General features: G+C 38.6%; 1 protein-coding gene across 1 annotated transcript; it reads left to right on the forward strand.

Moving 5' to 3' along the window:
• The first annotated feature begins 17,029 nt into the window (after positions 1 to 17,029).
• On the forward strand, positions 17,030 to 17,581 carry LOC142174522 (uncharacterized). The gene has a single exon (XM_075240332.1). It carries the CDS (start codon positions 17,030 to 17,032, stop codon positions 17,579 to 17,581), a length of 552 nt encoding a protein of 183 aa, XP_075096433.1.
• The last annotated feature ends 9,427 nt before the right edge of the window (positions 17,582 to 27,008 follow it).

Raw genomic sequence — 27,008 nt, forward strand, 5'->3', positions numbered from 1 at the left:
AATAGATCCTTTTTTCATTTTTAGGGCATCAGACATTTTAGAATAGCTGCTATGTTCATGGGAACGTATCTTGTAGCCATTTTGGGCATTTTTACTTACTTTTTATCATTGAATCTTTGTATTTCGCTTAGCAATTAATTAATATATGTTCATCTTCATCTATTTCTCTGTTTTTCTCATTAAATATGAGTAGCTAGACCCATTATCTAGGGTTGTGGCTCAACCCTAGTGTGGGTAATTGATGGGTGTTGCAATTTAGGGATAGATTGGCTATGAGTGTTTGCTATTGGGTCAATTTCATGGTTTAATTACTGAATTAGTGGTTGCAAATACTAGTTTGTGCTAAGTTGACTTGGGCTCTTCTTGAGAAAGAGAGCCTAAGTCTCCGAAATTGATCCAACAAGGAATTGGGATAGACTCAAAAGAATTGATAGTCCCAATTAAAGGGTTAAACCTCGAGAGAGTAATACCCGACTTGAACCTTAGTTGTTTGAGCAAATATGCATACCCAATTGGTCTTGAGAAAGTTAATTGGGCAAAATCATTCTTTCTACCGAGAGGTGTGAGAATGGGTAATATCGAGCAACGGTTATAATATATTCCCCAATCATGTCAATCGTGTCTTAGACGCAATTACCCGTTAATTGGCCACCTAGGTAAAAGTCACTACTCAAGTGCCTTTTAGAATATTTGAACAACTTGTAGCATTTTACTCTTAGATTAATCTAGTTGCAATTATAATTTATAGTTTGATAATAGTGGAATTATAAAAGAAAACCCAAAAATGAATAGAAGTGCAATTTGGAACCAATATGCAATCCCAACCTAAATAGATACTCAACTCCCTTTCTAGCTCTCTGTGGAAAACGATCCCGACTCAAAATCGGGTAAAAGCTATTGCGACCCTCTCTCGCTACTTTTTAGTGGTGCGGAGTAGGCTGCGATCACTTACCCCAGGAAACTCCTAATCTCAATCACTGAAGTAGGACGAGGCCAACTCTGAACTACCTTAATCTTCTTGGGATCCACCTTAATACCCTCTCTTGATACAACGTACCCCAAAAATGCCACAGACTCTAGCCAAAACTCACACTTGGAGAACTTAGCATATAACTTCTATTCTCGCAAAGTCTGGAGCACCACTCTCAAATGCTGCTTGTACTCCCCTAGGCTACACGATTAAATCAAGATGTCATCAATGAAGACAATAACAAAGGAATTAATGTAAGGCCTGAACACCCGGTTCATCAAATCCATAAACGTCGCTAGGACAAAAGTTAAGCCGAAGGACATCACTAGAAACTCATAATGACCATATCTAGTATGGAAGACAGTCTCCGGAACATCTGAGTCCCGAATCTTCAACTGATGGTACCCCGATCTCAAGTCGATTTTAGAAAACATCCTGGCACCTGGCAACTGTTAAACAAATCATCAATAAGCGGCAACAAGTATTTGTTCTTGATGGTAACTTTGTTCAACTTGTGGTAATCAATGCACATCCGCATAGTTCCATCTTTCTTCTTCACAAATTACACAGGTGCACCCCAAGGTGATACACTTGGTTTGACAAATCCAAAGCTAATATCTCTTCCAACTATTCCTTCAACTCCTTCAGCTCTTTAGGAGCCATACGATACGGTGGGATAGATATAGTCTGGGTACCTGAAGCCAAATCAATACAGAAATGAATATCGCGATCTAGAGGCATTCCTGGAATTTTAGAAGGAAACACATCGGCGAACTCCCTGACTACTGGCACTGAATCAATCGTTGGTGACTCTGTGGTGGTATCCCCAACATAACCCTTCTCGACCATATGTCGAGCCTTCGGAAAAGAGATAACCTAACTACCTATGCTAAAAGAGGAACCTTTCCACTCTAATCTCGACAACTCTGGCATCGCTAAAGTAGTACTCTTGGCATGACAATCAATAATGGCATGATATTGGGATAACTAGTCCATGCCCAAGATGACCTCAAAATCGGTCATATCAAGTAACAGAAGGTCCACTCTAGTCTCGTAACCACATAAGGTGACCACACAGGACCGATAGATCTGATCCACAACCAAAGAATTGCCCACATGAGTGGACACATAAACAGGAGTACCCAAGGACTCACAGGGGATATCTAGAAAATGAGCAAACAGAGATGATACATATAAATAGGTAGAACCTAGATCAAATAATACCAAAACATCCCTACCGCAAACAGAAATAATACCTGTGATCACGGCATCTGAGGCCACCATATTTGGTATGGCCGGAAAAGCATAGAATCTAGTTGGACCGCCAGCTAGCTGGCCTCCGCCTAACTGAATTGTAGTTAGCTGACCTCCCCCAGCTTGGCCTCCACCTTTAGGATGGCCCCTACTTGCCTGCCCTCCGCCTCTGGCGGTCGGACGGCTGGTGCTGTAATCATGAACTGATGATCCTGTTGTATTGCCTCGCCCCGAAGTTTGGGACAAAATCTCTTAATGTGACCCGGATCCCCACATTCGTAATAACCCCTTGGTGTCATAGATTGTTGCCCCGAAGTCTGACCCTGATGGCCTTAATACCCACTGGGAGGACATTGGATGGCTGTTGAGTGGTAAGAACTGTCTGGCATAACACTAAAATAGGGTCGTGCTGGAGTACCCCCAGGAGATGGTGGTGCTGGATATGTGGGCCTACGAGGCTAACCCCTCCCAAACTGACCTCTGCCCCTTGCTAGGGCACCTCTAAAATCTCTAGAGAATCGGGTTTTCTTGTCATGCAGCATCTGCTCTCTATTTTTCTAAAGCAGTCTCCACCACTAACTGATAATCAATACCCATCTCAACCTCTCAGGCCACGCTAGCCGAATACGGGGGTAAAACCCTACAACAAATCTCCACACTCTGTCTGTGTCTGTAGGAAGTATCATAAGTGCATGGCGAGAAAACTCAAAAAATCTTGCTTCATAATTGGTCATAGACATCTGACCATGCTCGAGCCGCTCAAACTAACACCACCACTCTTCCCTCTGAGAGGGTGAAGTATACCTGTCCAATAGAAGCCGTGTTAACTGGTCCCATCTCATGAGAGGAGAACCTGCTGGTCTGCTAAGAAAGTAAGATTGTCACCATCTACGGGCCTTGCCCTCCAGCTGGAAAGTTGTGAAATCAACTCCATGGGACTCCAATATCCTCATATTGTACAGTCTATCCCTGCACCGATCAATGAAGTCCTGGGATCCTCATGCCGCTCTCTCCCGAATATCGGAGGGTGTAACCTAGTCCATTTGTCCTATAGCTTCTCTGGATCACCGTACGCAGCTGGTCTAGGCTCAGCTGCAGCTGTGGAAACTGGCTGGCTCCCGCCCATGGGTAGTGAACCCGGAGTCTGATATACTTCAGCTGTATGCCTAAGAGCCTGAGCAGTAGGGGTCTGTGCTCCCCCTCCTGCCTAATATGTGGCTAGGTTTGCTGGAAATAAACCAGCATGAGTCATAGTGTCCAAGAAATGAAACATACGACCCATGAATTCCTGAAAGCCTGGTGCTATCAATAAATCTATCGGGGCAGGCTCTGCTACAGGCACCTCACCCTGCTCCTCAATAATGGGATCATCTACTGAATTCGCTGGTGGTGCAACTGGGGCAACTCTGGGATGTCTTCATCCCCTACCTTGGGTCGGTGCCCTCCCCCAGCCTCTACCTCTAGCAATGGGGGGGGGGGGAGCAGCTCCTCCCGGGTCTGGAATGCCCACTGTACGCGTCCTCACCATCTATGAGAGAATAGAAGAAAAAAACATAGTACACCATCAACTACACGATAGGAGATGAATAAATAGTAGTTTCCTAATACCCTATAGCCTCTCGAAGATAAGTATGGACGTCTCTGCACCGATCCACAAGACTCTACTATGCCTGCCCATAACTTGTGAGACCTACTCATACTTCGAGGAATGCGTCCAACTCATAGTTAAACATTTCGAAATGACGTCAAACTTTATGCACAAGTCCCAAATTACGATACGAACCTATTTCAAGGCTCAGAACCTCAAACGGACATCGATAACATCAAAGTCCACTTTAAATCAAACTTAAGAAATTCTAATGTCATGACCCAACCTTAGGAAGCATGGGTGGCATCCGGTACCACACTGGCCCGAGCGAACCACTCTGTGACTCATTCATTCCTTTTGTAACTATCATGCGCCAACATGACCACAACTCATAATGTACAATTCTAAGTGGACAACATTGTATCATTGACCATTTTTCTTAAAACATGAATACATGTGGGCCGTCAAGGCCTCTGACATACTGTACAAAATGAACCTCTGTCTACAAAGCCTCTAAGATTATTTGACATCAAATGGGATAGGGTACCGGCCTACCCATGAGTCTGTAGCAAAATTCTGACACGATGACTCATAGACTCGCGTGCACTCCAAACATGAATGCCAATCTTGTCTACTATTAGGGCTCGTCAAGCTAATTATCTATACCCGCAAACATGAATGCATCATCCCCAACAAAAGGGCATCGGTACGAATAATGTACTGAGTATGTAAGGTAGAATTGGAAACAGTAAGTCAACATTAATTAAAGACATAAGAATCAACCACAATCTCTAAAGGGCCACCTTATCTGCATACTTATCATACTTACATATATAATGCTTCGCTTTGAGACTATTTCTATTATCCATATCATATGATACATGACTGCTCAACGAATTAGTGGTAACTGTCCGACCGGCCGTAGCTCGATGGTAAATGCATAACTGCCCAACCTGTGGTAAATAGTGATGCATAGCTGCCCAATTGGTGGTAACTGCCCGACATGTCGTAGCTCGGTGGTAAATGAATATGCATGACTGCCCAACTGGTGATAAATAATGATATATAATTGTCCAACCGGTGGTAACTGCTCGACCGGACTTAGCCCGTTGTTAAATGCATATCTACCCAAACGGTCGTAGCACAGTGGTAAATATATAACTGTCCAACCATCCATAGATCGGCGGTACAAGACACATAAGATACAACATAATGTCATCAGGGACAAAAGAGACCAATAGTTAAGCTCCACGAGCACAAAACAACAACCAAACATATGTAGATGGTATAAGAATACAACATTATATGGTTACATGAAATGATAGATTTATTGCTCTTTTTCATATTGAATCTTTTAAGTACATGGAAATCCCAATTTTTGTACAGATCTGCACTATATTAGAGCTGATATAACTTTTACAGTTATAAAATTATTACTTATCTTCTCAAGAAAAATCCAGCATTATATGGTAAGTCTCACATTAAATGATTTAATCAAACATTGCTCAATCTTTTCCTTTCGAGTATGGGAGCATTTGCAGCACATGAATATAAGAAATGTGCTACAAATGTTAATAATAACCTTCATAGCTACACTCTGTTCCAACCAACATGAATAAGGAAAACCTGACATATACCTTCACTCGAGCCTAGCTTGTACTCCTATTTAGCAATGTATCAAGAATCTTTTGTATCGAGTTCACAACTATGTCATCGTTGGGAAGTTTATGTTTGAGCTAAATCATGTTTCATTTGTGTGTGAAGTATGTTTCTCAAATATCTTCTAGTAATAAGGCCAAATGGTGCAATAACACTAAGCAATTTACTTATATAACAAAGAAACATGCCAAAGATTTCATTCATTGCATGTGATTCACTTTTACATTTGAGTTGTACCCCAAAGGGCCTGCATAACGTACAATTACAATTTGATGTGTCTTACTCGTGGAAGAATACTGATACAAAATAAATTGAAAAGAGTGTACTTAACATATGAACTATCAATCTCTCACCTTAAAAGAGTGGAAATGTCACAGGTATATAGAAACCAAAAGAAACTTGAACTTGTCCGAGATGAATGGTATTACTATGTTATAAACGTTAACATCTTGTCATATACCTCAATAGAGACTTAGGAACATACCTAGACGTGCTTGAATATCACTTTGCCGGAATGAATAACATAGACATCCTTAACTGCTAAGAGTAGAATCACTTATGGAATAACATTACGTATCCGTATCGTTACTTAGATCATGCCAAAAGAAAAAAGGAATAGATTTAATATACCTGATTCGATTCTCTTAACAATCCCTCTAACACCCGTCTTTTGTGCTAAAACACGTGACGACAAATCAATGTTGGGAAAATCCATATGATATTCTTGAGAAAGATTGCACCGTACTACCTTATAATTGCAAAATCTCACGTTTTGAATGGAATGTTGAAGCAACTACGTTGCTAAGATGATAAGCAAATTTTGGTTGAATTCTTCTTAAAGATCCGCTACCTTAATTTGATCAATCTCTCCATGGCTAATTAAGTTCAAAGCTGATGATTAAAACGGCAACGTCTTACACTTGTTGTCCAAGGTTGTAGACTCGTGTATAGCGGTTTGGAATATGGATGTATATTTAATTTTGTGAGGAAGAAGCTTATTCAAGCATGGTTGCACGAACGTAGAGGTTTGAAATAGCTCAAAAGAAAATGAAATCTCATCAAGTGTTAGCTCTGGCTGCCACGTGAAAGATTTAATAACCTTATCCAATAAACTAATTAATTAGTTAATCTTCCACTAAAATCACTAATTGCCCAATTATCCACACAATTAAGAATTATCCCAAATTACTTAAAATACTACTTACTTTTAATACATATTATATAATTTACTACCATAGTCATGTGGTACCTTGTATGACGCCAGTCTATAAACACTCGAGTATTATAGCTCGGACCGTATAAAATAAATACATACACTAATATTTTATTACAACATCCATGTATATATATATATATATATATATATATATATATATATATATATATATATATATATTATCAACTTCTAATCTTCCTAATCTCATATAAAGATTACAAATTTTTGTTCACTTAATTCTTAAAATGGTAAAAAGGATAACCTTCTTTTCTTGTGAGAAAATAATTTTTATCTTTACAAAAAAGAAATTCTTTTTATACTATAAATTCGCAAAACGGTAAAAGGATAACTTTTCTTATGATAAAATACTATCTACTTTTACCGAAAATGGTTTACTTCAAAGAAAATATATATCAAGCCAATATACTGTAGTTCCGAAATTCTTTAAATTTAGAGGGTCTTACATCCATATCTTTATATATAACCTTAATCCATTCCAACTCATATGTTATTACTTCGATGAATCCTAACATAAAAGTACGGGATGCAACATCCTTCCCCCCTTTAAAACATTCGTCCTCGAATGTTAACTCTTAAAGATTTGAAATTTTTTCACTAGGGTCTCCTTTGTAAATTAAATTTAAAACCCAAACTATATCTGAAGTCTCGACTATTCACGTCCTTTCATACTTGAGTATGTCATATATTCTTCACCTTTACCTTAATTACCTTTCAATCTCGCATCATATCTTCTATTTCTTTCATAAGCTCCGTCAACATAGGTGGAATTTGTGCCTTATAGCTCTATTGTAATACCTGCACCCCTAGCGCATACAAAACCTGGGAAAAACTTCATATTGACTTTTTACTGCTGAGCTATATGGCACGATGTGGAAAAAAAGAACGGTAATATTTCCTAAATTTCCTATAGCTTCTCAATTATAAACATGGTGCGCATCACACCCATAAATGAGACTCTACTAGGTACGGCTTTGTAGATTCCCTAGGACACGACCCGTTTCGATACCATTTTATACGCCTCAACCTTAGGAGGAGTGGGTGGCATCCGGTACCGCACTGGCCCGAGCGAACCACTCTGTAACACATTCATTCCTTTTGTAACTATCATGGGCCAACATGGCCACAACTCGTAATGTACAGTAAGTGGACAACATTGTGTCACTGAACCATTTTTCTTAAAACATGAATACATATGGGCTGTCAAAGCCTCTGACATACTATACAAAATAAACTCCTGTCTACAAAGCATCTAAGATTATTCGACATCAAATGGGACAGGGTACCGGCCTACCCATGAGTCTGTAGCAAAATTCTGACACGATGACTCATAGACTTGCTTGCACTCCGAATGAGGTGGAGTCTTACCGATCCTTTGCTGAATGTCAATCTCGTCCACTATGAGGGCTCGTCAAACTGATTATCTATACCTGCAGGCATGAATACAACGTCCCCAACAAAAAGGACGTCAGTACGAATAATGTACTGCGTATGTAAGGCAGAATTAAAACATAATAGTAAGTCAACATTAATTAAAGACATATAAGAATCAACCAAAATCTCTAAAGTGCCACCTTATCTGCATACTTATCATAATTACATATATAATGCTTCGCTTTGAGACTATTTCTATTATCCATATCATATAATGCATGACTGTCCAACTGATCAGTGGTAACTACCCGACCTGCCGTAGCTCAGTGATAAATGCATAACTGCCCAATCAGTGGTAAATAGTGATGTATAACTGCCCAACCGGTGGTAACTGCCCGACCGGCCTTCGCCCGGTGGTAAATGCATGTCTGCGCAACCGGCCGTAGCACGATGGTAAATATGTAACTGCCCAACCGTCCGTAGCTCGGTCGTACAAGACACATAAGATACAACATAATGGCATCAGGGACAAAAGAGACCAATAGTTAAGCTCCACGAGAACAAAACAACAACCAAACATACGTAGATGGTATAAGAATCCAATATTATGTGGTTACATGAATTGATAGATTTATTACTCTTTATCATATTGAATCTTTTTAGTACATGGAAATCCCAATTTTTGTACAGATCTGCACTATCTTTGAGCTGGTATAAATTTTGCAGTTAGAAAATTATTACTTATCTTCTCAAGAAAAATCCAGCATTATATGATAAGTCTCACATTAAATGCTTTAATCAATCATTGCTCTATCTTTTCCTTTTGATATGGGAGTATTTGCAGCACATGAATATAAGAAATGTGCTACAAATATTAATAAAAACCTTCATAGCTACACTCTGTTCCAACAAATATGAATAAGGAAAACCTGACATATACCTTCACTCGAGCCTAGCTTGTACTCCTATTTAACAGTGTATCAAGAATCTTTTGTATCGAGTTCACAACTATATCATTGTTGGGAAGTTTATGTTTGAGCTAAGTCTTGTTTCATTTGTGTGCTAAGTATGTTTCTCAAATATAAGGCCAAATGGTGCAATAACACTAAGCAATTTACTTATATAACAAAGAAACACGCCAAAGATTTCATTCATTGCATTGCATGTAATTCACTTTTACATTTGAATTGTACCCCAAAGGGCCTGCATAACCTACAATTACAATTTGATCTGTCTTACTCGTAGAAGAATACTGATACAAGATAAATTGAAAAGAGCGTACTTAACATATGAACTATCAATCTCTCGCTTTAAAAGAGTGGAAATGTCACCGGTATATAGAAACATGTGGAAATCTGAACGTGTCCGTGATGAATGGTATTACTATGTTATAAACGTTAACATCTTGTCATATACCTCAATAGAGACTTAGGAACATACTTAGACATGCTTGAATATCACTTTGTCGGAATGAATAACATAGACATCCTTAACTGCTAAGAGTAGAACCACTTGTGGAATAGCATTACGTATACGTATCGTTACTTGGATCATGCCAAAAGAAAGAAGGAATAGACTTAACATATCTGACCCGATTCTCTTAACAATCCTTCTAACACCCGTCTTTTGTGATAAAACATGTGAAGGCAAATCGATGTAGGGAAAAATTCGTATGATATTCTTGAGAAAGATTGTACCGTACGCCCTTATAATTGCAAAATCGGACGTTTTGAATGGAATGTTGAAGCAACTACGTTGCTAAGATGATAATCAAATTTTGGTTGAATTCTTATTAAAGATCCGCTACCTTAATTTGATCAATCTCTCCATGGCTAATTAAGTTGAAAGCTGATGATTAAAACGGCAACGTCTTACACTTGTTTTCCAAGGTTGTAGACTTGTGTATAGCGATTTGGAATATTTGGAATGTGGATGTATATTTAATTTTGTGAGGAAGAAGCTTATTCAAACATGGTTGCACGACACGTAGAGGTTTGGAATAGCTCAAAGAAAATGAAATCTCATGAAGTGTTAGCTATGGCTGCCACGATGAAAAATTTAATACTCTTCTCCTATAAACTAATTAATTAGTTAATCTTCCACTAAAATCACTAATTATTTAAATATTCATATAATTAAGAATTATCCCAAATTACTTAAAATACTACTCACTTTTAATACACATTATATAATGTACTATCATAGTCATGTGGTACCTTATATGGCGCTAGTCTATAAACACCCGGGTATTATAGCTCGGACCGTATAAAATAAATACATACACTAATATTTTATTAAAATATCCATGTAAATATATAAATATTTTATCAAATTCTAATCTTCCTAATATCATATAAGCAAATTTTCGTTCACTTAATTCTTAAAATGGTAAAAAGATAACCTTCTTTTCTTGTGAGAAAATAATTTTTATCTTTACAATAAAGAATTTTTTTTGTACTATAAATTCTCAAAACGGAAAAAGGATAACTTTTCTTATGATAAAATACTATATACTTTTACCGAAAATGGTTAACTTCAAAGGAAATATATATCAAGTCAATATATAGTAGTTCCAAAATTCTTTAAACTTACAGGGTCTTACATCCATATCTTCATGTATATCTTAATCCCTTCCAACTCATATGTTATTACTTCGATGAATCCTAACGTTAAAGTACAAGATGTAATATCTAAAACCTTCAAAATGCTAACTTTCTATATTAAGCGACCAAATGCCTCCAGATCACCCGATACTCAACCCGAACATACGCCCAATTCCGAAATCATCATACAAACCTATTGGAACCTTCAAATCCCGATTCCAAGATTGTTTACTCAAAAGTCAAACCCTGATCAACTTTTCCACATTAAAGCTTCCGAATTTAGAGTTTTCTTTCATAAAATATAAAGTGAAGCTACTCGCAGCCTGAAACCATCGAACGATGCATTGAGCTCAAAACGACTGATCGGATCAATACACTTTTGTTCGCCTGGTCATGGCCGACCTAGAGTTCCCTCGGGAAGAGATTACAAGTGAGCCCGTGCTGACACCGACTGATGTCACCCGGACCCCTAGAATAATGTTTGAGTGTCATATGTGTTATTAATTGTTGAGTATGTAGTTTATTTTTTTCTCTCGTCGAGTCTGTTTGCCCTATATCCATTTCAAATATGTTGTTATGTTGCTTTGAGTCTGTATGTTTTCCTTTAAAAGTCAGTTGTCAATGTTTTCGAGTCCTTGTAATAAACAACCTAAAAGAGTTTGTTAATAATGAATTATTGAAAACTCCAAAAATTTCTTTGCTTTTATTTCATTTTCCTGAACTATGTAATGGACTGATTCATGCGGCGTCATGATACGTAGGCAATACCAATCGAATGCGATCATAGCCATAATTAATCTGAGTGATAATAAAAAAAAAGAGAAAAATTGAGAGAAAATAAATAAAAAGAAGAGTAAGAGTGAAAAAAAACAAAAGAGAAAAACTAGGAGTGACAAAACAAAAGGAAAAAAGAGAGCAAGAAATGGAAGAAAAGAGTACAAACATTTAAAAGACCGGGATGAAACACGCAACCGTTGCAAACATATTGTAGAAGCGTTTAACTGTTTAGGTGCATTGCATCCCAATGTATGATTTCCTATCTATTAAAGGTTTCAAAACTAACAAGGTTGTTGTGTGTGCCTTTAGCCATGTTTTATTCAGGTGGTCGGTTCTTGTTGGTAATTTGGCTTCTCATCCATAGTTCACAAGATCTAAAGGCAAAGTCCCTTTGGCTTCCGAAATTCATCTACCAATTATTGATCCTGAGGATAGCCCAACATCGATTAATCCACAACCTGGATCAGCAACTGTTGAAGAAAACATGATGTTATATCTCCGCATGATGGAAAGGTGAGACGCCTGGTCTAATGGTACGAAACCACCAAGTACAGTTCCTGGATTCCCTAATTTGATCCCAAGGTCGGGTAGATCTACCAATGTACCAGTGACAAAGCCTTTCATCCCATGCTGGTACCCTTCAATGCCGTCTAACAGTCCTGGCATGACGCCAATTTCCAGGGCACTTCTAGCATTGTTCTCTGTTGTACCGGTCTTCACCGCGGAACAACCAACTGTGACCAAGCCATGCTTTGAACCCCCAAAATTCACCTTCCAAGGTCCGCAATTTCAGTAGGATATGACCTACAACACTCCAGACTTGTACACCCAACATCCAACTTATGAGCTTCCAGCCAAACCAGAAAACACAGTTAAAAACCCCAACGAGGAAGAAATGGCTCGGAAAATGAAAAGCTTGGAGCAGAGTTTGAAGAACTTGCAGTGCTTGAGTGGACAAAAGAGTGTCTCCTATTCCGACTTGTGCATGTCTCCAAATGTTCATTTGTCAGTTGGTATCAAAATGCCGAAATTTAAAAAGTACGATGGGCACAGAGACCCTATCGCCAATTTGAAAAAGTATTGCAATTAGCTAAGAGGGGCTGGTGGAAAACAGGAACTTCTGACGGCATACTTTGGAGAGAGAGTCTAGTGGGAATCGCTTCTGAGTGGTACATGGACTAGGAAATTGTTCACTGGCACGTGTTGGATGATCTTGCTAGATATTTCATCTGCCAATTCAATAAAATTTGGATATCGCTCCAGACATAAGTTCTCTATCTAATTTAAAGAAGAAATCCACCGAAACTTCTTGCAAGTATGTTGTTCAATGGCGCGCGCAGGATGCTCCTGTGAAGCCACTGATGGATGAGACAGAAATAGTCACGATTTTCTTGCAACCCCAAGAGGATGATTATTTCCAGAATATGATGTCCACCATGGTAAACCATTTGCTAAAGCCATAAAAATTGAGGAAATGGTTGGGAACGGGTTGAAAATAGGACAGATATTGAGTCAAGCTGCCCTTAAAGCTACATCACAAGCCATCCAGAACGGCTCGGGGGGTCTAGCAAATCGTAAAAAGAGAGAAGAGAGAGACATGATGGATTCTAGCTCAAGGGGGTCTCGCCAATCATTTAACCATTCTTATATGCCACCACGAACCCACAACATTACTACCCACACCATGATGCTGCGTACGCCCTTGCACCGCCTCCATATGTGGTGATGAATGCAAAACACTATATACGGCCCCAACAAACCTACAATCAAAACGGAGGTCCACCTCCTAGAAATCATCGTCCTTACCAAGCTCCATATAATCCTTTCCCACCAAACAATATACCCCAATATAATCCACGCCCCCGAGAGCCTCCCAGAAGAAACAATTTCACCCTCATTGGTGAATCTTAATCAAGTTTACTCTAGAAGTTAATCCAATTGTGTTTGTTGCAACCTCTGTCTCCAAATCGGCCAAACCTCAAGTCTCCGACATACAGGGCCGATTCTAGATGCACATACCATTCAAGAGTGGTAGGAGATGATACAGAAGACTGCTGGACCCTTAAGAGAGCAGTCGAAGACTTGATTGAAGCGAAAAGAATTGTGCTGAGGGACGAGGAGATCTCCAATATGACCAATAATCTATTGCCTACTCAAATTAACGGGCCACTTATCAGTTTGATATGTTGTGATAAAGAATTTGACCCAGCAATGAAGGCCATTATTGCCATCGTTAGTTCAGAGGCAAGACCTAAAGTAGCAGCAAAATCGACCAAAACCGAAAAGAAAGTAGCTCAAGTTCCTCAGGCCGTTGAAACAAAAGTTGCGCCGACACCTGCCAAGAATTTCGTTCTTTATGTTCCAAAAATGCCAAGAAAATAACATCTTTTACTCAACACTCCAAAGAAGTTTGATGGATGGAAAGTTACGTTGAATGTGCCAAGGTTGTATGTACCAAAGGGAACGCATGTGGTGAAGGGGCCGGTAATTTCACCAAGGCTGATAGAGCCTGTGGTTTGTACCGCACCACAAAGTCCTATGAAGTATCCTACTACGGTCCCTTGGAGTTATAGCAAGACAATTGTCACATACAAAGGGAAAGAAGTTATGGGAGAAGTAAATGAGATGACTCGGTCTGGGAGGAACTATATGCCGAATGAGCTAAGAAAATCCATACAGAACAGGGACGAATAGATGGCACCCAAGAAACCTGAGAGTAATGAACAAGCGGAGGAGTTCTTTATGCAGATGAAAATTTCAGAGTACTCAATAGTCGATCAACTCCGGTAGACTCCCTCCCAGATATAAGACCTATCTCTATTGTTGAATTCAGACAAACACCAAAAAGTGCTCCTCATAACTTTGAATGAAGGATATGTCCCAGTTGAAACAACTATCTAACAATTGGAAAGGATGGTCGAAAGAGTTTTTTGAGGAAAATAAGATCTCATTCAGCCGTGATGATTTGCCTGCAGAGGGAGCTACCCACAACAAAGCTCTCCACCTGACTGTTAAATGCGAGGGCTACCATATGAAGAGGGGATGCTGGATGGCGGGTCTAGAGTACATATTGTCCTATCGCAATGCTCCAGAGGATGGAAATGGGTACAGAAAGAATTCAGGCCAACAATGTATGTGTACGAGCTTTTGATGGGGTCAGGAGGGACACAATCAGAGAAATTGATCTAATCCAAATTATTGGCGCTGTGGACTTTGAGGTGACGTTCCAAGTCTTGGAAATGGAAACATCATACAATTTCTTTCTAGGCGGACCATGGATTCATGCTGCCGGAGCTATTACTTTCATTCTCCACCAGATGGTCAAGTTTGAGTATGACAATCAAGAAATCGTTGTCCATGGAGAAGATGAGCAATCTATTTATCGGGACCCCTCGGTCCCGTGTCTTGAAGCCAGGGAAGGCAGTGAGCACATTATGTATCAAGCTTTTGAAATTATGGTAAGTGACCAGTTTGAAGAGGGGGACCCACTACCTCAACCTTGTTTGTCTAATGCCTCAATTATTGTTTCCACCCAAATGATCAGAAATAGGTACAAGTCTGAAAAGGGGCTCGGAACATCTCTACATGGCATTACTAAGCCCATTTACCTAGTCATAAATGTGAATTCTTTTATGTTAGTTTTCCAAGATATAGAGGCTATCAGAACACGAACTGACAACCTCAAAGAAAACAGGTGGGTCCTGTCACATCCCATTCCATATCTCGACCAATCATTTTCCAAACAAAGTATGTGGAGGAAGAAGAAGAAGAGGCCTTCACGGCTGAAGAAATTGATGATATAGCTTTGAAACAAATGCTATATGAACCCCACATGGTCCAGCTAGGGGAAGGCACGAGCTGTGCCGGGGTGAAATATGTGGGATCAGATTTCAAGCTCCAGGCTACCCCGTTCCCCGTCAGGCAGAATCCCGGTATTTCAGTCTTGCTATCGTTTCTGGATTATGGGTTATTTCAAGGTGTAACTCGAATGTTTTTACTTTACTGCCTTTAAATTCTGATGCAAACCATTCTATCTTTCATTCAATGAAATGAAATCAATATTTCATCATTCGTAAATGTCTTTTTATTCTCTTTCTTTTTCTAATTTTGCTATTTTTCATCATTTTTATTTTAGTTCTAATAGTGCGCACTTTAATAACATGACATGCTTGCGGACTTTACGCTCAGATCCTAAAACGCTGTCTAATATTGAAATAATGAATCAAGAGTCAGAATATGATAAAAAATGAGGCTTTTAGCGAAAAAATTGAGAATTGGAATGATTTGAGAATAAGACAATGCCAAACGTAAATGAAACTGAGCCAGTTAATTTGGGCAATTCAGAAGAGATCCAAGAAACCATGATAAGCATTCACGCTAATGAGAGAACCAGAGATACTTTGATCTAACTTTTGTTTGAATTAAAAAACGTGTTTGCATGGTCTTATGATGATATGCTAGGGCTGAGTCTTTATTTGATGGTACATAGATTGCCTACCTATCCCGGTTATCTGCCTATCTAATAGAAGCAAAGAAAGTTCAAAACTAACATCAATGATAAGGTCTAGGAAGAAGTCACCAATCAATTGAAAGCTGGTGTTATCCGAGTGGTTCGATACACCACATGACTGGCTAATATGGTACTGGTGCCAAAGAAAGACGGAAAAACCCGAATTTGTGTTAATTATCAGGATTTGAATAAGGCGAGTCCCAAAGACAACTTTTCATTGCAAAATATCCACATTCTTGTTGACAATTGTGCTAAACACGAGATATAGTCTTTCATAGATTTTTATGCTGGGTATCACCAGGCTCTAATGGATGAAGAAGATGCATAAAAGACTGCTTTTACGACACATTGGTCTGAAAATTTTTGGAGCAACCTATATGAGAGTTATGACTACCATCTTCCATGGCATGATGCATCAAGAGATTGAGGTATATGTGGATGACATGATCATTAAATTTAGATCACAAGAATACCATGTGTGAGATCTGAGGAAGTTCTTTGAGCGTCTGTGCAAGTATGACTTGAAATTAAATCCAACTAAATGTCCATTCGGAGTTTTATCTAGGAAAAACTTGGGGTTTATAGTCAGTCAGAGGGGTATCAAATTGGATCCAACATAGATAAGTCTATTCCGGATTTTCCATATCCGATGAGCAAGAAAAGGTCATGAGTCTTCTAGGGAGATTGAATTACATCAGCAGATTCATCGCTCAGCTTACCACCACTTGTGAGGCCATATTGAAGCTATTGAAGAAAGATGCAGAAATCAAATAGACAAATGAGTGTCAAGAGGCTTTTGATAAAATCAAAGAATATCTGTCAAATTCATCGGTGTTGGTCCCGCCCGAACCGAGATGACCTTTGTTCTTATATCTGACAGTCGTGAAAAATTCTTTCGGTTGTGTCCGGGGGCAATATGATGTATCGTGGAAAAGAGAACAAGCCATATATTATATAAGCAAGAAGTTCAACGATTATGAAGTCAATTACACTTTGTTGGAAAGAACTTGTTGCGCCCTAACTTGGGTCGCCTAAAAGCATATTTGTCTATGTCACTCAGATGGAAATAAAAGGTCAAGCCTTGGAAGATTATTTAGCTGAGAACCCGGTTGACGATGAATACCAACCCTTAAGAACTTATTTTCCGGATGAGGGAGTAAACTCAGTTGAAATAATTCCAGAGAACATCAATTCCTGGAAAATGTTCTTTTATGGGGCTATAAAGATAAATGGTGTAGGGATTGGGCCAATTCTGATCACGCCCACAGGTCAACACTATCTGGCCACAACCCGGCTTTGGTTCTTTTGCACAAACAACAATGCTGAGTATAAAGCTTGCATTATGATCATGAATATGGCGGTTGATCTGGATGTACAAGAGTTATTAATCATGGGGGATTTTGACATAATCATTCGGCAAACCCAAGACGAGTGGAAAAGTTGCGACATCAAGCTTATCCCTTACCGGCAACATGTGGAAGATCTCTGTAAACAATTTAAGTCCGTCGAGTTCAAGCATATTCCTCGTTTCGACAATGAGCCAGCTGCTGCACTAGCTATTGTAGCCTCAATCCTGTCGTACCCGGGTAATGTTCATATTGACCCGCTGTAAATTCAGGTGCGAGAAAGGCATGGTTATTGTAACACGGTTGAAATGGAGCCAGATGGTGAGCCATGGTATTATGATATCAAAAGGTTCTTGAAAATGAAAGAATATCCCGAGCAGGTCAGTGGAGATCAAAAGAGAACTATTAGACGACTTGCAAGCAGTTTCTTTTTGAGTAGGGAGATCCTGTACAAAAGAACTCCAGATCTAAATCTGTTGAGGTGCGTAGATTCTCGAGAAGCTAAAACGATTGTGAATGAAGTGCATTCAGAAATATGTGGGCCTCACATGAACGGGATTCTCGAGAAGCTAAAACGATTGTGAATGCCATCAGTGTCAGATACAGAGTGACCTGATTCATGTACCACCTTCAGAGTTACATCATATATAATCACCATGGCCATTTGTTGCCTCAGACATGGATGTTATTGGGCCAATCGAGCTGAAATCTTCAAATGGGAACAAGTTTATCTTGGTTGCCATTGATTATTTCATAAAGTGGGTTGAAGTAGTCACTTTCAAAGCCATCACTAAGAAAGCAGTGGTGGACTTTGTGCATTCCAACATTATTTGTCATTTTGGTATTCCTGAAACTATCATTACGGACAATGTTGCAAATTTGAACAGCCACTTGATAAGGGAGGTATGCAAACAATTTAAAATTACGCATCGTAATTCTACCCCTTATGGGCCCAAAGCTAACAATGACATTGAAGTTGCAAACAAGAACATTAAAAAGATTCTCAGGAAAATGGTTCAGGGTTCCAAACCGTGGCAATTTGCCTTTCGCACTATTGGGATATTGCGCTACCGTGCACACATCAGTTGGGGCCACCCTTACTTATGTGTTTATGGAACTAAACCCGTAATACCCGCCGAAGTCGAGATTCCCTCTCTTTGAATCATTGTTGAAGCCGAGATCGAGGATGATGAATGGATTAAAACCCATTTGGAACAATTGATTATGAGTGATGAAAATATAATAGCCACAGTTTCCAAAGGGTAGTTGTACCAACAAAGAATGCTCGTGCCTATAATAAGAAAGTGCGACCTAGAAAATTTGAAGTGGGAAAACTCGTTCTGAGACGTATTCTCCCAAATTATGAAGAAGAGAAAGGAAAATTTAATCCAAATTAGAAAGATCCATATATTGTAACAAGAGTATTGCCAAAGGGAGCACTGTATTTGGGAGACATCAAAGGAAACGTCCTCAAGACAGTTTTCAATGCAGACGCAGTCAATAGGTATAATGTTTGACCCTTTACACAACTTTAACATTATTCGATTGGAATGACGAATGCTTTGTTTCTCTCCTACCCAAACACTATCAATCCTTTGCAAACCATTTGAGCCGATCCCTTTCTTTGATTACCCTCATTGGAACATGGAAGTTATTATTAAAAAAAGAAAAGAGAAAAGAGAAAAGAGAAGAAAATGAAAAAGAAAAAATAAAATCAAGAACAAAGTTCATGTCATTTAACTATGTTAGACCTGATTTCGAAAGGATACTTAGGGATCCTTACTCCGATTTTTGGTCACACCAAAAAAAAATTCCACATTCCCCTAAAAGTTGAAATTGGGGAAGCAATTATGACCTTTCGGCGATGATTTTGCCCCAAAGGTTCCAAGTTGTAAGGCACTCCAAACCCTTTTCAAGTCTTTCTTATTAATTGATGAGAATGTTTGGGAATTATAGGATACAATTACTTGGATCTGATGCAACTAAATGAGAGAAATAAAATGAGAGAGTCTATTCTTTTGGTCATCTCGAATTTTGTTCCTCGAGGTAAAAACCTGCTTGGACACCAAAATAAATAAACAAACAAATTTTTTCTGTCCCAATTTTCACTAGAAAAATTTCGTGAGTTATTTGTAACAAAAACTTTATACTACATTATTGAAAGCAATAAAAGATTGGGACTGGTGTACCTTGGAAAAGCGTGATACGTTGGTATTGATGTACCATGATTGTCTAAATGGTGTCTCAACTAAGGATTAATGTACCTTATGTTGGAAAAATACGGTTTGGGAATGGTGTACCCTATATTAACAATGATATCAAAGAGTAGTGCACCCTTCATTTAGGATTAAATCAACTTGGGAGTGGCATACTCTATGTTTGAAAACACAGCTAGGAATTGGTGAACCCTATATTGGAAAGGGTATCAGTTAATGGTGTACCCTGCATTTAAGATCAATTGGTAATGATATCAGGGAGTGGTGTACAATACATTTAAGCTCAATTAACTAGGGAGTGATGTACCCTATGTTGGAAACACGACTAGGGGTTGGTGTAACCTATATTGGTAAGGCGCGAGAGTGGTGTATTGGGAAAGATATCAGGGAGAAGTGTACCCTGCATTTCAGATCGACTCAACTAGGGAGTGGTGTACCCTATGTTGGAAAACACAGCTAAGGATTGGTGTACCATGTATTGGTAATGAGACTAGGGAGTGGTGTATCATATGTCTAAAATATCATGAACTAGGGAGTGGTGTACCCTACTTTGGAAGATACATCTGGGGATTGGTGTACCCTATACTGGTGACGAGACTAGGGAGTGGTGTACCCGATGTCTAGGAAAGACATCAGGGAGTGATGTACCCTGCATTTTAGCTCGATTCAACAAGGTAGTGGTGTACCCTATGTTTGAAAACACAACTAAGGATTGGTGTACCCTGTACTGGTGAGAAGACTAGAGAGTGGTGTACCCTATGTCTAAAATACCATTAACTAGGGAGTGGTGTACCCTACGTTGGAAAAAACATATAGGGATTGGTGTACCCTATACTAGTGAGGAGACTAGGGAGTGGTGTCCTATGTCTAAAATACCATTAACTAAGGAGTGGTGTACCTTACGTTGGAAAACACAGCTAGGGATTGGTGTACCCTATACTGATAAGGAGATTAGGGAGTGGCGTACCCTATGTTGGAAAATATAGCTAGAGATTGGTGTACCCTAATACTGGTATGGAGACTAGGGAGCGGTATGCCCTATGTCCAGGAAAAATATCAGGGAGTGGTGTACCCTACATTTCAGCTCTATCAATAATGATATCAGGGAGCGGTGTACCCTACATAAGATCAATCAACTAGGGAGTGGTGTGCCCTATGTTAGAAAACTACAGACAAGGTGGTGTACCCTATACTAGTAAAGAGAGTAGGGAGTGGTGTACCATATATCTAAAGCATCATCAACTAGAGAGTGGTGTACCCTACGTTAGAAAACGCAACTAGGGATTGGTGACCCTTTACTTCCATGAATTTTGAATTTAGAGAAAGAGTAAAATGCAGGAAAGAATTTTGAGATGACTTCCCTTTTTTATAGTTTTGCAGAGCTGTGTTTAGTCTCTGCGTGGTTTCCTTTTTGGTTGCACCTGCTTCTTGCGAGGTTGCTTTTGGATTTCACCTGTTTCCTATTTTTCATCAAAGAACAATTGTTAGTTTGAAATGGTGGATGGTTTTGTGGCCTTGCGTGTTTCAGTTACTTGATCTCGGCCCGTCTTCTTTTGATGATAATTTCAACTATGATTGGTTGTTTCCTAAATACCGATTGCATTTCTAGCCTCGGAGAACCTTGGCTTTCCAAACTTTAATCATGGTGGCTCGTCACCTACCGGGACTTCGACATTTAACTTTTGACTACTTTCCTCAGAGTTCCATTTTCAAAGCATTGGGGAACCTTTGAATTTTAAAACTTTGCAAAACGGTTAATCGAGTGGGACTTAACCTTTCCAAATTCATTTTTCCCTTGTAGGATTTCCTCCTTCCTAGAGTGTCCGATTTCTAAACATCAGCCACCATGCCAAGTCAGGGTTGAATTGATGCCCTTGTCGAGGCTGGGTGCCTCTTGATTATATCAGCTTGTGTCAGACGAGAGCCCTATAACCAGTCTTGCCATCTCTTCTTTGTCTTTTTTGTAACAAGAGTTAGACGGAAAGAGATTCAAAGAAAAACAAGCAATGGAATGGAAAATGAGTTTAAACAAGAGGTATCCCTTTCGGGGAATAGAAAGACAGACTTATCTAGGAGTGCAATGCAGACTTTAATGAAAATGACATGCCTTTTGGACTAGATACCTGATCTGTGTAAACAGTCTAACTCTCAGAACTCATCACATTTTTTACCTCGAAACCGAGAAACCATGTCCAAACTACGTTGATGCCAATGGTTGTGAGGATCCTCTTTATGATTAGTATCACCCTTTGCGGGTTTTTACCAGCTAACCTCTCTCATTTTTCTTCTCCCCATCACTCTATAATGCCCTTTTCAGGTTTTCACTAACAAGACTCTCTCATTTTAATTTTCTCTACTCACCATCACCTTACGGTTCCCGTGATAGTTTTAATCAATAATAAAGAAAATAAAAGAAAAGAAGTAAATATTGTCGCGCCCCCTTTTTTCTCGTGGAATCAGGCTTATGACATTTGGAGGGACATCTCATTCCCTTTGGGAATTGGGTTTGATTTGAAGAGTCGCCACCTAATAATTAGGGTGCATTAGGACACCAAGAGGGTTTGATTTGAGTAACCAAAGATTGGGTAAGGACTTGAAATTATTCCAAGGGGAAGGTGTTAGGCACCCCTCAGAATCCACTAATGTGGTTCCCGGCAAGACAATTATTGTGAGTTTAGGGTACAATTAACATATAGACAAATAAAGCTCAAATAGGAGGGGATTTCACATATAAAGGTTTGAAAATAGACAATGTTTAAAAGAGCAATTTGAGGAAGCAGATTCTAGAATGAAAATGTTAAAAAAATAAGAATAAAGGAAAGGGGGGTCCTAGGTTCACTAAAAATATGGATCACCCCACACAACGTCCGATAATCACTCCTATATTAGGGGCTACACGTGACGTTATCGCGTGGTCATCATATCCATATCTACCCTTCCCACTTCGTTAAGGTATTTAAAATGCGGGTTGGTCTCGTTTACTTATTGCATGCTATCACCCGTCCCAATCTTATCAGTCCCGGAGGCATTTAGGACTATTAATCCTAAAAGGGAGGGGTATTAGATTTATTTGTAGTTTCAAAGGTAAAACTCTAAGGCGACATACAAAAACACATATTGCAAATTGGGGGAAAGCATATAAAAAAAGGCCCAGATATACCTCCTTAAACAAAGAAGCACGTAATTAGCATGACTTAAACATACTGTTTTAGGTCTGATTTTTTTTTAAAAAGTATTAAAGACGAGGGAGAGGAAATTGTTGAGATAGTTTCAGCTTATCACATAACTCAGATAAGAAGTCCGAATCAGGCCTGCCTGCTGGTTGTAATTATTAAAAGAAACAAATTCAGCATATAATTATCAGTCTAAGGCTTGCCTAAGTGTTGGACAAGGATCCTATAGGCATGGTATCTACTGAATTTAGAAAACAATGAAACAACAAGGCTCGAAGTAAACTGTTTTGAATGCATACTCGTGAAACATGCTAAGTGATAAAATCGGATTGTTAAAAGAGAGGCAGGATTTGACGAATTGATTAGAAGTCCTGCGGCTGATAGTAGCCATTATTACTGGGTGAATCGGGGTTTTTATTAGAAACCCCTATAGGCATGTTTTCTATACATTACTGATTTTTTTTTAAACCTTATAGACATGATATCTAGATGCAGAATTTGTTTTTAAACCTATGAGCATGGCATCTAGATGTAATGGAATATACAAAATTGGACAATCCTATAGGCATAATTTCTATATGAAGTTAAATATGCAGAACCCTATAGACGTGATTTCTAAGTGAAGTTTGAACATGCAGAATTTAGATCATCCTATAGGTATAACTTCTATATGCGTTTGAGTATGCAAAATTCAAAATACCTATAAACATGGTATCTATGTGAGATTGGGATATGCAAAATTCAAAATGACCTATAGGCATGATTTCAATATGCATTTGAGTATGCAGAATTCAAAATACCTATAGACATGGTATCTACCCTTTGCATACATAGTTACCCACCCTTTTCACTAACCATCCCCAAGAGTTTATTACAAATTATTACAGCCCAGAATAAATAAAATTACATCAGAAACTATAAAGAAAAATACAACTAGAGGAAGCCCGATTCTTGACTTCCTCTCTGAGTTATGAGATAGACCAACTCAAAGAGACCATGATCCAAAGCCTTTCTCCCATTTGAGTGTGTCAAAGTTCCCTAAGTGCCTCAATGGAACTCCGGGCAATGCTCACACCCAAATTGCGTTATCAGAATGGGGGTCAGTGCAGTATGGAAGGGCCAGTCCTAAAGTGTCCAAGTTCAGAGGGAGCTCAATGGGTCCCAAGGCAAGGCTCACAAGAGGGGGGCAGAACTTAAAGGCTAAGAGATAGTTCAAGTACAGAAACAAAACTTGAAGAACTAGGGGAGTAAAGGAAAAGGGAAAGGGGTGCTACAGAAATAATAACTTCACACAAAAGGGATTTAGGGGTTGGGAACTGATTGCAGAGGGCCCTTGTGCCCGGACATTAATTGATTCTGGGCATATGCAGCAATATAGAATGCTGTTATGCCGACAGAATATACAACATACAATGGTAGCGTGAGGTTACAATCCCAGGGGATCAAGTTTGAGTCATAGACTGCAATATTTTAATGTTGTCATCCCTCAAACAACCATCATTGTCAAACACACTTAGAATACACAATAGAGGCAGAACAGGCAGAAGGAGGATGCTAAATAAGTATTGAACTAAACACAAGCAGTAGGCAGACAGGAGGAAAAAATGTTAAACAAACACATTGTTGTGGTGCTGAATCTTAATTAGAACATACCAGTTCAAAGAAAGCAAATAGAGAGAGAAACAGGCAGCATGATTTGCAAACATGTCACAAGTAACAAGAGAGAATACTTTTAAGTGTGAGTATGAGTTCATAAAATTACGAGTGTTGGGTGTTGTGTTAATGAAAGAGTCAGGTATTTATAGTGTGAAAAACAGGCAGAAATAAGGTAAGAAAAATAATTATGGAACTGGGTATCAATTAAAACAATCAATATAAAACTTCCTTTAATTAAGGAATTCAGACTTAAACGGTAATGAGCAAAGTTATTTAAGGAAAAAAATCAAATAAGCATCTTGTGCAAAATAGGCAATTAGGGTAAATACATATGAGTTTAATTAAGGGCAGAGTTTTGAAATACACGATTAAAACAAATAAGGTAAGAATCAATTAGTACACAGTAAATCAAGGAATCAGAGATATGTAACTACTGGTCCATGAATAAACCAAGTCAGAAAGACTAAGGAAAGCTTTCGACTCAAACCAAGTAATAGGGCAATCAGCAAACAAGGAAAGAAATCAATCAGATTTATACAAAAGGAAGTCTAAAATCATTCAAAAAAATTGAAAGCCATTTAGAGGGGAAGTTCAGCACATATAAAGAGTACACAAGTATTAGGCATGCGAGGCTGAATTTAGGACGAAGAAAAAGTATCATGCAATTGCACAATCAGTAAGTAGTAGACTATAGGAACATGGTAATCACAGGGTAACTCAGCAATGGAGAAGAGAGAGTATCAAATAGCATATAAAGGGTCCAGTAGAAGGAACTTAGAAAAGTTTAGCAGGGAATCAGAATCATATAAAGAAACCAAGGTTTAAGCAAAGATTTCAAGACTCAGTTGAGCAACAGATGAAACAATCTTCAGAAACTCGAAATAAGTCCAAAGAAAGTTAGGGTTTTTGAAATCAAACAAGTTTAGAAATGAAGAACAAGCAAATCACATAGCCAATGGTCTCAAAACTCGGATGAACCCCCAACTTCTAGGGATTTTACCATTAATCGAGTGTTGAGATGAGAACACGTAAATCAGGCAGAGATACTAATGAAATAAGTTCAGAAATCTCAGAAAGGAACTGAGACCTTTAACATGCATCTTCTAGTAAAAGAAACTCATGAGAAACATAGTAAAATAACAACATGTGAAACGCAGTAGAAGAATTCATAAGAACATGGTAGAAGAAACACATAGGAAACACAGTAGAAGGACTCGTAAGAACACAGTAGGAGAGAAACATAGTAGAAGAAACTAATAGTAAAAGAAACACACAAGAACTTAACGAAAATCAGAGAAACATCTTGACAAAATCCTAAATCGGAAAGATAAAGGTTTGAAAGCATTGTTTTTGAAAGAAATCTCGAGAAACCGTTTAAAAGCTCAGGGAAAAAACGGATCTAGAATGGATATAAAGAAATTAGAAGAACCTCAAAAGCTAGGGTTTCAGAGGAACCCAAATGGTGAGAAAGGCTTGGAAAGTCGTTGATCTGAGCAGGAGAAGTCGAGATCAGGTTCGAACAGCAATGGCTTGCCGGAGCAAGGGCGGAGACGGCCATAGAACTCGAATCAAGCGAAGCCTGGACCAAGCTTCTTCATGGTCAGGCCTTGAATCTTCAATAACCCGACGTGTAGGAGTTATAGGAGGTCGGTATAAGACTTCAGTTGCCTTGGAAGCCATAGATTCCGGTGGTTTTAGGGTGGAAATTGAGAGAGGCGGCTAGGGTTTCTGAGAGAGAATTTGGGTGAGGGTGAATCCAGGGGCGGCTACCGATGGGAAATGAATAGGGTTTGGGGGTATTGGGGAATTAAAAAGGAAAGGAAGAGCGTGAGTCGTTGATCTGTTAGATCAACGGTTGGGATTAAAATAGGGGGCCGAGTGGGTTATTTTAAAGGGACGTGGGTCAGGTAATTTTAGGAATTGGGTCGGGTAATGAGATCTGAAATTGGGTTTAATTGGGGTGCCAAATCCGGCAAGAAGTGAAATGAAATGGGCTAACATTTAAATAGCCACTCTTTCCCTTGTTTAATTTATAAAAATAGTAAAATAATTTTTGGGAGTAAATTAAAGGTACTAAAATAATTAATAATATATAATTATGAAAATAAAAATACTGGAGTCAATTTTATAATTATTAACACAATTAAATCTTAAAATAGGCTAATACTGCAATTATATGCAATTTAGCTTAAAAATACTAAATAAATTTATAAAAATATGCAAAAAATATGTTAGCTATATTTTAGTATAAATATAAGAATATAATAAGTGAATTACCAAAATGATAATTTTGGAGAATAATTATTGAGATTTTCTTGATAAAATAGGGTAATATGTTGACTTAAAAATTAAGAGAAAAATATTAAACCCATGAGACATACTTATATATGCATATACATGCTATTTTGAAAGTATTTTGCATATTAAAATATACAGGAAAAAATTGAGTATCAATAATTAAAAATGCAGGAGCGGATGAAAATATGTGGACTGCTCAAGGCATGACTGAAGTCACGAGCATTGCATGTCCCTTTTTGGTCAGAAGGAGCCATAAAAAATTAACTAGCACCTGCAGCTAGCAATCATCAAGATTCAGATCAGAGTATGTGTGAAGAACCAGTCAAGACTCAAGATCAAATTTCAAAAGA

Source organism: Nicotiana tabacum, chromosome 20 (assembly GCF_000715075.1).
Source record: "Nicotiana tabacum cultivar K326 chromosome 20, ASM71507v2, whole genome shotgun sequence".
NCBI lineage: Eukaryota > Viridiplantae > Streptophyta > Magnoliopsida > Solanales > Solanaceae > Nicotiana > Nicotiana tabacum.